General features: G+C 48.7%; 2 protein-coding genes across 2 annotated transcripts in view; both read right to left on the bottom strand.

Moving 5' to 3' along the window:
• LOC137439064 (nucleoside diphosphate kinase B) overlaps positions 1-15,218 on the bottom strand; it is a 148,346-nt gene that overhangs the window by 66,040 nt on the left and 67,088 nt on the right. The gene's annotated exons all lie outside the window — the stretch shown is intronic.
• Positions 845-15,218, bottom strand: part of LOC144888717 (dedicator of cytokinesis protein 10-like) — a gene marked incomplete at its 5' end in the record, with an annotated part of 23,449 nt that continues 9,075 nt past the window's right edge. The window contains 2 exon segments of the mRNA XM_078767735.1: positions 845-2,363; positions 3,663-3,802. Coding sequence (XP_078623861.1) covers positions 3,721-3,802 — 82 coding nt within the window.

The raw sequence follows: 15,218 nt of genomic DNA, 5'->3' as shown, positions 1-15,218 counted from the left end.
AAGGACGACCTCCTTTTTACTCTCCTCACTTCCTAACACCATCAATTCTCTTCAGAACTCTCTCAGAAACAGCAAGCTCTCCTCCGAGATGGTGCAATCCTCTCAGAACTCCCAGCCTTCTCCTCAGACCTCCTGCAATCCTCTCAGAACTGTAAGCTCTCCTCAGATCTGTTCCCACTCCTCATAGCACACAGAACCGAGAGCTACTGGATCCTCCCTTGTCTCTTGACAACCCTCCACCCATCCAGGCATAGGGCTCCCCCTCCCACCTTTCCATGAGATTATCATAGCTCCCCCCTCTCTCCTTGCCTGGCAGAATCCAAGAGTTTTCATCTAATTATCCTCAACGAATAAATGAGGGGCTGTGGGAAGCGGGCCGTAGGTAACATTCCTATTCTCCTTACCGTACTATCCCTTAGTTGCAACAATTCAAAATTGTACATGTAATTTTTAATTACAACATGTGTAATGAAACAATATCTGATCCTCATGAAAAACCTTTATGGATTGTCAAATATGTCTTCTTAGTATCATGGCATCCATTAAAACATAACGTTTCATTATATCTCTTCAATCACACCTTTAGCCTAGTGTTGGCTTAACGGTTAAGGTGGCTGCCTTGAGATCTTAGGGTCTTGAGTTTGAGCTCCTGTCGTGCCGTTGAATTAACTCCAGGTAGGTTGACTCAGTCCGTCATCCTTCTGATGTGGGCAAAACGGGTACCAGCTTCCTGGTAATAGAGGGCACAGCCGCGCCTCCAGAAAACGATGCAGCCACAGGCCGCATACAAAACCACGACCAATTAAACCCTTTTACTAACAAGCTCAGGAAAAAAACCAAAACATTTCTTGCAATTCCATAAATATTTATTTCAATGTAAGAATTTAATATTTACAGAGAATTGCATAGATTTTAATTTTGTTTATAAAACCATAATATACAGAAGAACAAACAACACGAAAACAAAAAACATTCGGATTTTCAATGAAAAAAGAAACCTTATAAATAAAATGCTTTCCCCGCCCCCCGGAAGCCCTCCAACCTCTTCCTCTCCCCACACCAGGATTCAAATGCAATAAACAAAAAAATAACAAATACAATACAGTATGTGTTTGAGCAAGAAGGATGATTATTTTAATGGCTTAGTTTTCCCCTTGTACAAAATGGTGCCTTTTGGGTACAGGGGTGGACTCGGTGACGACTGGATTGGAATCCCGGAGGTTGTGGGTTCAATTCCAGCCGAAAGCAGCAGTGTTAGGGATTTGGATTCTAATCTTCAGCAAGTCGACTTAGTTTCGGGATAAGTTCCTCGTCACTATTGCATTGTCTTTTGAAGCCCAGCTCGTTCATTAACGATCTTCAGGGTGTGGGTAATCTACCTTCGCCACCCGATCTGGTCTACATGCGACCATGGTCGACCCTAATTCCACTTGCTACAGAAGGCCATTGGTGATGTCTATGGGTTCATCTCTTCTCCTGTACTTATGACATTAAAAAAACTGAGAGTTCGTAGAACATGTTACGCCGCACCGTCTTGAGAAACAAGACATGGGTGGGGCCTGCGAGCGGCAAATTTGATTGGTCGAGATGATGTAAAATGCCGTATGTAATATTATGTACTGCGAAATGGAATGGTTTTGAAAGTACCAAAAAGGTGATTTGTGTTCTACAGTGTTCAAGTATATAATTCAATTGGAATAAAATTAAAAGGTTGCAAAATTTTTTTTTCTGAGGTTTACCGCTGTTGATGCAGCGTCTTTTACACCGCCTTATCTAACACGTTATATTAGTTATTCGTGCCTGTTGTTCGTGTCCTTTATGACGTCACAAAAAACAATAAGTTTCCTGTTTGGAATGGTTATCAATTCTGTTTGACTGCCAGACAGGTAGACTGACTAAAACAATTATCCCACTCTGTGCTGGTGTGCAATCGGGAAGAATTCAGAGACAAAGTACTGCTAACTACAGGTTCATTTTCCAATGCATGTTCCAATTCGTGTTCAAAATATAACATTCAATTGAAATAAGTTGTTCTTCGATCATAAACTGACGTTTGTAGACAGGACAGACAGACAAACACAAGTGAACCAATTGCTTAACCCCGATTTTCGCTTTGCGTGTACGGTGGGGGGGGGGGGGGGGGGGGGGGGGGGGGGGATATAGCGTTCTGGAAATTGGACTATGAGACAACACCATCCGAATACCGAGTCCATCGATAGAGGAGTTCTCTCAGGAGTTGCCAATGAAGATTCACATAGCTACAGTACTCCAAATGCAGCACCGATGCCTGAGGCCTGCTCTGTGGCGTTGAAATACAAATGTAGAGAATTTCGATTGTCTGTTGTATCGGAAAGTGCAGGTGCCTGCAGGGAAGCAGATGATTGGACAATTGTTAATACAAGTCACCACTCTTTCACAGAATTATTAAATTACATTGTCCAATGTACTTAAACTGGCTTCATCTTCCGCAATGGAGGACGATTACTGAGCTGAGCTAGCAATCATGTTATGTCAAAATCACAGATAGAATCATTGTAAAGGTCATCAGTGTTTGAACAATCAATCACCCACAATCAACCCCCTGCACCATCGATTAACACCCCCACCCCATCATCGATAACCCTCCCCCCCCCCCACAACCATCGATTAACACCCCCACCCCATCATCAATAACCCTCCCCCCCCACCAGAGATCACCCCCCTCCCACTATCAAGTATCCCCCTCTAATCCCCCCTGCCCCCCCATCGATCACCACCATAATTGACCATTCCCCACCATAGATCACCAACCACCATGGATCACCCCCCCCCTCCCACCATCGAATATCTCCCTCCCCACCCCCCACCATCGATCACCCCCCATCATTGACCATTCCCCACCATCAGATCACCAACCACCATGGATCACCCCCCCCCTCCCCACCATCGAATATCTCCCTCCCCAACCCCCCACATCGATCACCCCCATCATTGACCATTCCCCACCATCGATCACCAACCACCATGGATCACCCCCCCCCCTCCCACCATCGAATATCTCACTCCCCACCCCCCACCATCGATCATCGCCATCATTGACCATTCCCCACACCATCGATCACCAACCACCATGGATCACCCCCCCCCCTCCCCACCATCGAATATCTCACTCCCCACCCCCCACCATCGATTACGCCCATCATTGACCCATTCCCCACCATCGATCACCCCCCCCCCCCCCCTCCCCCCCCCACCATCGAACATCTCCATCCCACCCCCCACCATCGATCACCCCCCCCTCCCCACCATCCGATCACCCCCCCCTCCCACCATCGAATATCTCACTCCCCACACCCCCACCACCGATCACCCCCCATCATTGACCATTCCCATCATCAATCACCAACCACCATGAGATCACCCCCCCCCCCCCACCATCGAATATCTCCCTCCCCACCCCCCCACCATCGATTACCCCCATCATTGACCATTCCCCACCATCGATCACTCCCCCCGTCCCCACCATCGAATATCTCCATCCCCACCCCCCACCATCGATAATACCTGCTATCGATCACTACCCACCATTGTCATCAACCACCATAGATCACCTACCCCCACACCATTGAGTATCCCCCCCCACCCCCCAACCATCGGTCACCCCCACGATTGATCATCCTCACCATCGTGTCAGAGATCTCCGAAAGCTCCTGCACCATCTGCTTGTACTTTTCCGTTAGGTCAGCATGGTATTCTCGCTGGTCCTCCTTGACGAGACGTTTGTTTATCTCCAAAGCCTCGCCACAAGTATCCCACGAACTGTCTGCGTGTCCGTGGAGTACAAGTACCCGCATCACAAACCATTCGTGCACCCGCAACCACAGACGCTGAGAGTACGTGACAAAGCTTGCACAGGTGCAGATCACAAACACTCGCAACTCCGAAACCGCTGATGGGATTGTGACCAAACTTGGCACAAATGATATTTGGTATGTTGTGACTAAAGTTTGTTCATGGCATTAACAAAAATCACGGCCTAAACCCGTGGTTCCTAACCTCGGGGCCATGGCCCCCTGGGGGGCCATGGTGTATTTCTCGGGGGGGGGGGCATGGTGTAATTTGCGGGAGGCAATGCAAGATGAATTCCTGGATCTCCGAAACGATTCATTTGCCAAAGACACATTCGAAGAGAAGAGCTTGACGGAGTTTTGGGTGGGAATGGGTCACTACCCTAATATCAGCCAGATAGCTATCCGGGTGCTTCTGCCATTTTCGTCTACCGACCTCTGCGAAGCGGGGTTTTCCACGCTGTTGAATATCAAATCGAAACAGCGTAATCGGCTCCACGTGGAAGATGACCTCCGCTGTGCCCTGACTGTGACTCAACCACGGATACCCCAATTGGTAGCTAAAATGCAATTTTAGCCATCCCACTGAGTTTTTAATTCACTCTTACGGCGCATGCACCACGTCCCTAGTTTTGATTACCTGAGTTGTTGTCAAATTGAGTTTCTTTTTGTGAGATTATAACACACTGCGTTAAATACAGACACAACAGAGGTTTTTAGTTTTCACATATTCTTGACTTGGAACCTTTTCATACTGTTTTCTTGTGTGACAGTTCTATGTTATGCTGTCCATAGTGTTGCTACTGATAATATTAAAATCTCATATCAAACATGCATCATTCAAGCGACGTTGCTTTGTTTGCTTATTCCAAAAACGATGTAGTTGGGAGCCAGTAAAGAACAGAAAAAAAACGATGGAACTAAATGTTCATGTTGGCTACTTGGAATTCCTCATTTTCTGTGTAATAATTTACCAATTCTCATACAAACAAAATAGCCAATTAAAGGAAAAAACACCTCTCAGAATGCACCACAGAGCATCTAGAAATCAAAATGTTTCTGGGGGGCATGCCCCCAGACCCCCCTAGCCTGCTTACACACGCTCCGCCGCTCGACCCTCGCGAAAGGGAGCGGGGTGCTGGGGATGTGCTCTGGGAGCCAAGGGGGCCCTAACACAAAAAGCGTTGGAAACCCCTGGTCTAAACTCTAAAGGGTCTACCGGGGGTCAAAGTGGATCCAGGTTTCTTGTTCCTGATTTGCTGCTGCTGTATCCATTTTGTTCACCCCGTGTCCTCCTCTTGCTCTCATTCTTCAGCACGTCCCTTCTTCCTCCAACTCTTCCTCCACTCTGTTGTTGGTGTCCCTCCCCCCCTCTTTCTACTATTATTTTTGTTCTGTTACAACCTGATCCAATCTGTTTTATAACTTCTCCATGAGCCTCAACACTCTATACCAGGAAGTTCAGTCCAACTGGATATGAAATATGAAAAAAAATATTAATGAGGATTTCCTTAAACGATACTTTATAAACCATCAGACTTCGACGAATAATTTATTTCAATAAACAAGTTTTACTTTAAGAATGGCTTCTCCGACCTTCACCTGTAATCGAATTTGCTCAACTACAAAACTTCCAGCACCAATAGGTGAGAAATAAAAGACTTCTTTTGGACTGAAGTTAAAAAAACAAAGCAACTGAAGATGCAAAGCCCGTCCGCATCCACTTTGCATTCGGACTTCTTCTTCCGAATGTTAAACATGATGAAAACAGCTTGACCTTTTAACCACAAAAGCAATCGGCTTCTGGCATTTCATTGGTGAACTGATTCAGTGACATGATATGCAAATTCTGTTCCAATTTCAAGTCAATTGGATGAAAATTGACGATTTTATGCAACCTCGACCTTTGACCTTTTGATCTAAAAACAAACAACCGGCTTCTAGCTTTTGATCCAATATGCAAATTCTTAAATTTTCAGTTAAATTGCATGAAAATAGACGATTTTATGTGACGTTCACCTTTTGACCAAATGATTAATCTGTCTATTCCATATTCTCATGATAAAGCTTTGTTGAAAATTTGATGAGAAAAGCTGAAATAGAAGCTATAAGAGAGATCCGTTTGTCTGTGTGTGTGTGTGTGTGTGTGTGTGTGTGTGTGTGTGTCTGTGTGTATGTGCCTGTGTGTGTGTCTGTGTGTGTGTATATATGTGTGTGTGTGTCTGTGTATGTGTGCCTGTGTGTGTGTGTGTATGTGTCTGTGTGTGTGTGCCTGTGTGTGCGTGTCTGTGTGTGTATATATGTGTGTGTGTGTCTGTGTATGTGTGCCTGTGTGTGTGTGTCTGTGTGTGTGTGTATATATATGTGTGTGTGTGCCTGTGTGTCTGTGTGTATATATATGTGTGTGTGTCTATGTGTGTGTGCCTGTGTGTGTGTGTGTATGTGTCTGTGTGTGTGTGCCTGTGTTTGTGTCTGTGTGTGTATATATGTGTGTGTGTGCCTGTGTGCCTGTGTGTGTGTTTATATATCATATATATATATATGTGTGTGTGTGTGTGTGTGTGTGTGTGTGTGTGTGTGTGTGTGTGTGTATATATATATATATATATATATATATATATATATATATATATATATAGTATTCTATTGCGAAAAATTATGGGAATAGAGCCTGTGATTGATGTTGTGAAGAGGAACAGGTTGAGATAGTTTGGTCATGTGTTGAGGAAGGATGAAAGTGACTGGTTGAGAGAGTGATGGAAATGAATGTAGAAGGAAGTAGAGGACGGGGAAGACCGAGAAAGACTTGGCCAAAGATGGTGGAAGAAGAAATGCGGGCAAGGGGGTTAACAAGGAGAGATGCAGAAAATAGGGCAAGATGGAGAAGATTGTCATGGGGACCGCAAGGCTAACCCCCGCTCTAGCAGGGAAAATGGCCTTAAATTGCATGTTGTTGTTGTTGTTGTTGTTGTATATATATATAAATATTGTTGCGGTTATGAGAACCCACACAGGTAACATCATTAAAGGTTAATGGTTGCACCCCATAGTTAGGCCACATGCAACACGTAGGTCACCTTAGAACGTTAGTTATTTCATAGTATGTGTTTAGGATAAGGCCATTTCCAATAGTTATCATCTGCGTCATCTACATCATCGTCATCTAAAACAAATAAGAATAGGCCCTGGTCAGTTTGCAGCCTCCCTCCAATCGACTCCATTGAGCACTATCCAGTCTGCACCCCATTGCCCCTCGCAGTTTGTTACGCGTTGGGCCGGTAGCGTTAGTTGCCAGTTGCTCGCTCAAACCAGCCAAATGCCACGAGGTAAGGCCCGAAAAGGGGGTGGAGCGCAAGGGTGGGGGTGTGGCCACGTCAAGCGGACATCAAGGGCGGAGCCGGTAAGACCCCGTCAACCAACCAGGGCTGAGGCGACATCGCCTGACAGGGTGTGGCTGGACATTCCAGAGGGTTCGCTGGGCGTGGCAATAAAACCCTTCGCGCGAGGCCCACCTCAGTTATGAGCCGGGGTCCTCTGTTGAACGAGTTATGAGAAGGGAGAGGCAGGCGCTCGAGTATTGAGAAGGACTTGCACGATTGCGTTTTTACCAAGCGAACTTACGTGGTATTGAAGGACTGTCCAAGGACTCGCGTGCATACGGCAGTGGCAAAGAACCGGGACTTGGCTTGGCTTTGGTGACATCATTGTGGAAGTGGCGCATTGTACCGAGCGATACCGGGAGCGCGTATAAAGGCGCCGGTACAACTATTACGTACGCAGTATAATCGCCAGCTTACCAATCCCCCCCAGTGTAATTGTCCGATCCGCGCCACCGACAAGCGGCGATCTTGCCTGCCGTTGACCATCACCATCTGCTTCGTGGTACGAGTCGGGGACCGGAGCGAGCTGTGGACGCCATCGGTGGACCCTCAACCCGACCATCTACAACCCCATGTGAGTCTGAGTCTGAGCCTGAGTGCGAACGGGCCCGTGTCCAAGGATAAGTATAAGACTGTATAAGGCTGCCCTGTGTATCTGCTTCTTCCTCTTCACTGTACATTGCTTTTTCTTCCTCTTCTTTGTACAAAGTGTGTACTTCTCTTTCTTCCCATACAATTGTAAATAAATTACCTGTTCTTCCTGTTTTCCTCTTAATTCGACCGTCTTAGTGATTTCTCCATTGGGTAAGCGTGGCACGATTAAGAACCGCTCCAATCGGGTTAGTTCCCGTTAATGGCCCGAATCGCGGCTCGCTAATCGCTCGGCGTGTCCACTAACGCCGTGGTTCGGGTTGGGTTATTTCCTTGCTTCACGGCCGGTGTTAGTACTTAGGTAATAAGACTAATTCGGCTTACAACCCTATTTAACACTGACCGGAAGGAACGTGATAGCCCCGGATCGCGTCGGCTAGTAAAAATACAAGGGGATTAATCCCCCCTTGGTAAGTGGGAGGCCGACGTTTGAGATTCGCAACAATATATATATATTGTTGCGGATATGAGGACTGTATTTTTTTTTGATTGTGTGCTTTATTATTATTATTATTGTTATCCTGCGCCTCCTGCCTCCGGAGCTGTGTAAAGGTCAAAGGGCATCCCATACTTAGTCCACAAGCATACACGTCAGCCAATAATAGAATACCCCTGTTCGATAGTTATATCTTATTCTGTGTTTTAGGGTAAGGCTGTGTCTCCCATTAATAGAAGTACTCCATTGCACCAAGTGAAAGAGATAGATTCCCTTCATTCCCATTCCCAAAACCTCCATTCCCCCTTTTCGTCGATTAGAAACTACCTCCGCTCCAATTACCGCCATTGACCACGAGGCAGGGTCGGAGAAGAAAGGCGTGTCTCCACCTCGTCATAGAGGGGAGGAGTGAGCCAGCCCCACTCGACCAACCATGAGCCAGGGGTTTGGCTAGAGAGGGCGGAGGAAGAGCGATCGGGGAGGTTCGCAAAGGTTGAGGGGCGGGGCCTATATAACCCAAGGCAGGGCGTGTCCACCAGAGATGAGCTTTTACCGGCAGACGAAAGGGAGCCCAAGCCGTTGAGACGAGAGGAGGTCCAAGAGAGATGAGCTTTGACGGGATGAGCTACGACAAGAGCGGAGTGTGTGGTTTTTTTGGTCAGAGCTGGGTTGGTCGTCAGTGGTGGTCAGTGTTTGCGGAGAGTGGAGGGGTTGCGTTGAGTTGTCGGTGGTGAGGAAGAGTTGGACTAAGCAAGAGAGAAAGAGTCCTGGAGTTAGTAAGAGAGAGAACCCGTCACGCGAGAGAACCCGTCACGCCAGACCCCCCACCAGCAGCGTTGGCTTGGCTCCACCAAGCAGCTCCGACCCGCTACCCCGCGCACACGACAGGATCGGTGGCATCGGCGGCCGTCGAGGTCTAGCCCGAAGTCCCGTGCGGGATCAAACTCCAGCCAGCTCCGGGCCTTCCTCCAGCCACCCACCTCCTGTCATTCCTGCCTGCAATTTCCATCCATTTGCGTACGTGAGTTTGTTTTGTCCGTGCTGTCCTGGGTAGTAACAATAAGTCTGTATAAGCTAAAGATTGCACTGTGTCACCTGCGTCTCATGTCCCTGTAAATAAACGTGACTGCTTGCTTCCTACTTATATGTGTAAATAATAAATCCAATTACTCTTCTGTCCGTCTTCTCGTCTTATTCCTTTTCCTCTTTGCATTCGGTCGTTTTAGAGTTTTCCAGATTGGGCAGCCGCGGTGCGATACGGCCAAAGTTTGGGTGGAATCGGGTTCTAGTCGGGGAATAACTGTTCGGTCGCGGTCATACCAACCGCTCGGTCAAAATAACATCTTAACCGCGGCCGCAACAATTGGTGTCGAGGAGTGGGATACGAGGCCCGAAGCGCGCTTAACGCGCTCAAAATTACAAAGTGCTGGAAATTTGTGTTGTTGTAAAGGAAAACCCGAATTTTGAAATCGCGCCATGGCTGGTCAAGGCGATCGGATGCCGGTGGGTGAGCTAGAGGAGGGGTTAGGAGTAACCCAGGATCAAATGGAGGGGAGCAATGAGGAGGTGGTTGAGGGAGTATCAGACGCACAAAATGGCGCTCTCGCGCACGTGGTATCAGACGCACAAAGTGGCAGCTCGCACGAGCGCGGGGTAGCCGCGCCCGCTTCGCAAATAGCGGGAATTGATGTGCGGGACCTCATGGCGCAGATTAATGCAGCCATACTAATGGCAAATATGGGGCTAGAAGCAAAAATGGATGCTCAGGGTGAGCGAATGGGACAAATGGGGAACCGGATGAATGCTCAGAGTGAGCAAATGAGGGCTCAGAGTGAGCAATTGGGGGTAATGAGGGACGAAGCGAGGGGTACTGGTGAGGGGTTAGACAAGAAATTTGGGAAGTTAGACAATAATTTTGAGGGGTTAGACAAGAAATTTGGGAAGTTAGACAATAATTTTGAGGGGTTAGACAACGGGATAAAAGAGATGAAAAATGGGTTAATGGGGTTAGAAAATAGGATGGAAGACAAATTGCGGGAAATAGGGGAACAATCTGCCCGGGAAATCAAACGAATGGGGAACCAGATAGAGGAGGTGCAAATCGGGTTAGAAAGTAAACTGGATGCTCAGAGGGATGAATTGGGACAGATGAGGGTGGCATCTACAAAAGAGATGGAGGAGATGAAAGAGGGGATACGACGAGGTGTGAGTGAGGAGGTTTCGGGGCTACGCGAGGAGGTAAAGCGAGGTGAGAAGCGTATGGAGAAAGAGGTGAGGAATAATACGGCTAGGTTACAGGGGGGCATAGAGGGTCTGACGAAGGGAGTAGAGCAGCTGACAGTAGGACAAAGGGAACTAGCGGACCAAGTGGAAAAGAACACTGCAATCATCGGGGGTTTAAAAGCGACACAAAGGACATTAAAAATGAATTAATAGCGACACAGAAGGAATGTCAAATGGTACATGAGGGACTGACAATGAGGTTGGACGAGGTGACAGAGGTAATGGAGACGAAGGACCGGCAGGTGAGGATGCACCTAGAGACGGTCACGGTAGCCTTAGAGGACGAACTGGAGGAGACGCACCGGGAAATAAAAGAGGTAAAGGAAAAATTAGAGGAGGTGGAAGAGGGGGTGAGTGAAATTAAGAAGAGACGGAGGGAAACTAAGAGGGAGATAAAGGAGGAAGTCATGGAATATGTACAAGGTCTGTGTTCAAATCATGATGAGGTGCTCACTAACCAAATAAAAAGTTTGCAGGTGGCAGAGGAGGTGCGACGACGAGGTACGGAGGTGAGTGGCAATGTACATGATGTGAGGGGAGCTTCAGTCGGCTTGGGGATTGGTTTGGACCCGGGTGTTCGTGAGAGGCCGTTGGTGAAGTGTGTGACAGGTCAGGTGTGCGAAAAAAGAGGTGTGCGAGAATGTCCGACCATGGGGTGTGTGAGGAAAAAGTGCGCGCCGACCAGTGAGTGTGCTGTCGAGAGTGAGTCGGTCGTAGCGCGTGTGCGAGGGGGTACATGGAAGCGCGGTGTGGTAAGTGTTACGGAGGAAGTAACGAAAGAGTGTGCGCAAGAGGATGCGCGAGAAAGGTGTGTAATGGACAGGTGCATGGGGAAAGAGTGCGCTGTCAAGAGTAAGGGGGAATGCACGCCTGTGGTGAGTGTTACAGAGGGTGTAACGGGAGAGTGTGCGCAAGAGCGTGCGCGAGAAAGGTGTGTAACGGACAGGTGCATGAGGAAAGAGTGCGCTGTCGAGAGTAAGGGTGAGTGCGCGACCGAGAGTGGAGGTGAGAGTAGTGAGAGTGGCACGGAGCGTGAGTTAGATGTGACAGGTGAGCGAGGATGTACACCTGGAATGGAAGAATGCACACCTGGAATGGTAGAGCGTGTGTGGGAATGCACACTTGAGTTGGTCGTGAGGCACGTGGTTGGGTGTGCGAGTGAAAGCACACCTGTGATTGTCACAGAGGAGGTGACTGAGGAAGGGGCGCGAAGAGGTGTGTTGGTGAGGTGTGCGAACAACGAATGTGTGCCAAAGTGTTCGGTGGTCAGGTGTGTGACCAAGTCTGTGAGCGGAATGAGTGTACCGAGGTGTGTAAGGAAAGGTACGAGGAGCATGGGAACAGCTGGAGGTATGAGCAAGAAAGGGGTAGCGTATGCGTGTTTAGCATGCAGGTGAGGCATCGACGGTAACCGGGTTAGCGGTTAGAGCGACTTATAGCCGAATCGGGCCCTCGGTGCGTGCCGGGCTTCGCGTGCCGCGAGAACCAGCGGGGATCCGAGCCACGGCGGGTTCGAAAGGACCGCCGTACGAGATCCACGCTGTGCCTCGCTTGGAACGGCCGCGTCCGGGCTCCACTAGGCGGAGCGGGCAGCCCGATAGGAAGGGTCGTCATGGCGACCACTTTTTATTGAGACGTTCCGGCAGGTCGAGATCGGGCAATTGGATGGCTCCGCGCCGAGGTGGTGCGTGGGATCTCGGCCCGGGTAAGCCTCCGTCCCTGCCCCGAATGCGGGACGTATCCAGCCGCTGGCACAAAAGAACCCGCGTTCATTGCTCGGCTGTACGAAGCCGAGCTTTAGAAGGGAATTGGCGCACCGAGAGGATCTAATAAGTAGACGGGTGATGAGGATAGTGTTTTGGCCCCGAAATTAGAAAAAAGCAAAATTTGATGATTGGTACGGTGATTGGCAGATGATTGGCAAAATTTTTGATTGGCTGAAATTTGGTGTGCCAAATTGATAGTAGGACCTCCCCGATGTGGTGGGATGGCAACTCTGTCATCCCTCACAACGGGGGGGGGGGGGGGGGGCAAAGGAGCACTAGGTTTATGGGGTTTATGGCAGTGAAAACTAGCCCGGGTGGGTTAGGATATTGTGTGTAGGGCCCTAGAAGATGACATTAGGTAACGATAAGATTAGTTAGTGACAAGGATACCTGTAGTGGGGACGCAGGTAGAGTAGAGTGGATGATAATGACGAGGGAGCGCAATAGTTTAAAGGGACGACTGGGAAGCGCAAGTTTCAGAGGGGAGTAGTTAGATGAGATGATGCCGTGTGTTTGAGGATTGAACAGGTGTGATTGCACAGGTGTGCAACTGAACAGGTGAATGGAGCAGTGTATGAGGGAGTAGTGGTGATTGCGTGTTGTGTTGACCAAATGGTCCAGGAAGAAAGGAGGGTGCAGGTGGCACCAGGTGTGAGTGCACAGGTGTGCAACAACAGGTATGGAGAATGGTTGTGTGGAATAAATGGTATGGGATATATGGAGTATTGGAATGGATGGTCGTGGAGTGGGTATGATGGAAATTGTGGAGTGGAGCGGATGGTGCGGAGGTGTGAATGGGGGAAGAGTGGACCCCCATCACGGATACCCGGGGCGGGTAGTGTAAGTGTTAGGTAGAGGGTACAGGTAAATTGTGGTTGGATATTGGCATCTGTGGTGCAGTTGGAAGAATGATGTTTGGATGGGTGCATTAGTGTGGTGGAAATGGCTGGGCGTGTAGCCTGTTAGTGTGTGTAGTTGGTTTGGGCACTCCACCACTGTGAGGATGTCGGCCAGGTGAGGCCGCAGGTGGGCTCTGGGAGCCGGTAGTAGTTGTTGTGGATGGGGCCCGAGGATCCGGAGGACGGACCCGGGTAGCCCAGTGCCAGAGGGCACCGAGTGGGGTGACAGAGCCAGGAGGGGTCTTCCGCAGTTAGTTAGGTTAGGGTGAGGAGCTAGGTAAGCTCGGGTGGCAACTACAGTGGTGGAGGTGTGCAGGTGGGTAGACCTGCTGGGAGAGCTACACGTCACAGCCCAGAAATTGTGCAAGGGCACCGGGAGATGAATCGGGGGAGTGAGACCCCAAATTGAGAAGCACCACAGTTTGGTCAATGGGAATTTGGTTTTTAGAACCCATAGTGTAAGTTGGCCAATGGATTGGCGGGGAGAGACCCCGGGTAGTGTAAAGTGTGTTAAAATCATTTAGAGGATAGTTAGGATGAAGGATCTCCTCGCACCATCTGCATCCACTCACCTGAGATGAGGTAACTCCACACCATGCCATGTTTTATTATTTTTCATTAATGCAAATGTTTTGGATTATGAGACGCATCATGACGTGGGTGTGACATTGTGCGTAATTCCATCTCTCCCTCCTTATGAGGATTGATGACGAATTGGGTGATGGCAAATTTTGGATAGTGGGGGAGTGAAGACGAATTTGGTATAAGGGAAATAAGGGGAAGACGTGACGGTAGCGACGGATTGGTAATGTGTAGATTTTTGTACATATGGGGTAAGGGCAAGGGTAGTGTAGGTGACAGGGGGGTGACGTACGGTAGGGACGAGCTTTCTCATTTCGCTCTCCGTACGCATTTCGCCTTGCATTGCCTTATTGACGTGTACCCTTGTGACCTTACCCCTCGCTCATTTCTCTTGTCCCCCTTTTGTCTCCCACATGACCTGTGCGCCATGGGGCGCCGAGGGGAGCGTGTGTGAGTCGGCCATTGTGCGCCCGGAACTCTCAGAACCAGCTGTCTGCATCGATGCACCACATTATGGACCACATATCTGTGGCCGAGCACCACTTATGGACCCCATGGGTTGGGGCATGGCCCCTCTGCTGGAACCAGCCATGAGGGCCCGAAATCTTGCTGGCGGACCTTGGCCACAGGGCACCGATGCCCCACAGGTGAACCACATGTAGTCGGCCCTGTGGGCCATAAATAAAATAAATAAAATGGACACGTTTGGGCAAGCTTTATTGCAAATAGGCCGCCAGTAAGAAAATGAAAGAAAGACAACAACTGGAAGACAATAATAATAACCAGCAGAGGGAGCCGAAGAGCAAGAGACCACCTGCAGGGTTAGGGGTTGTTGTTTTTATTTTCATGAACAATGGTGACTACACCAGGGTGCTTTAATGGTGCATTGATGCAGAGCAAACTGTCTCCCCCCCAGAAAGAACAATCACAGGTCCTGGGTTAGTCTTGTAAATAAAAATAGCGTCATTGTAAATAATGCTCCCCACCGTCAGTGTGTAGTTTGAAGACCATTCCGCAATTCGGTTAACTGTGGGCGTAAGTCTGTTAGGCAGGGTGCAATGGAGCAGCGGGACACATTTATTTATGTTTTAAAACTGTCGCACTCAGGGTCAGGTTAAAAGTAGAGGGAACTACACCTACGTGTCACACTAAATAAAAGTTGTAGGCCCGGGACGTGCCTAAGATGAGGAGGGTGCAGTGTTGCGGATATGAGGACTGTATTTTTTTTTGATTGTGTGCTTTATTATTATTATTATTGTTATTCTGCGCCTCCTGCCTCCGGAGTTGTGTAAAGGTCAAAGGGCATCCCATAATTAGTCCACAAGCATACACGTCAGCCAATAATAGAATACCCCTGTTCGATAGTTATATCTTATTCTGTGTTTTAGGGTAAG

Source organism: Myxine glutinosa, chromosome 13 (assembly GCF_964187855.1).
Source record: "Myxine glutinosa chromosome 13, kmMyxGlut1.1, whole genome shotgun sequence".
Classification (NCBI taxonomy): domain Eukaryota; kingdom Metazoa; phylum Chordata; class Myxini; order Myxiniformes; family Myxinidae; genus Myxine; species Myxine glutinosa.
This window is presented reverse-complemented; position numbering and strand designations above follow the sequence as displayed.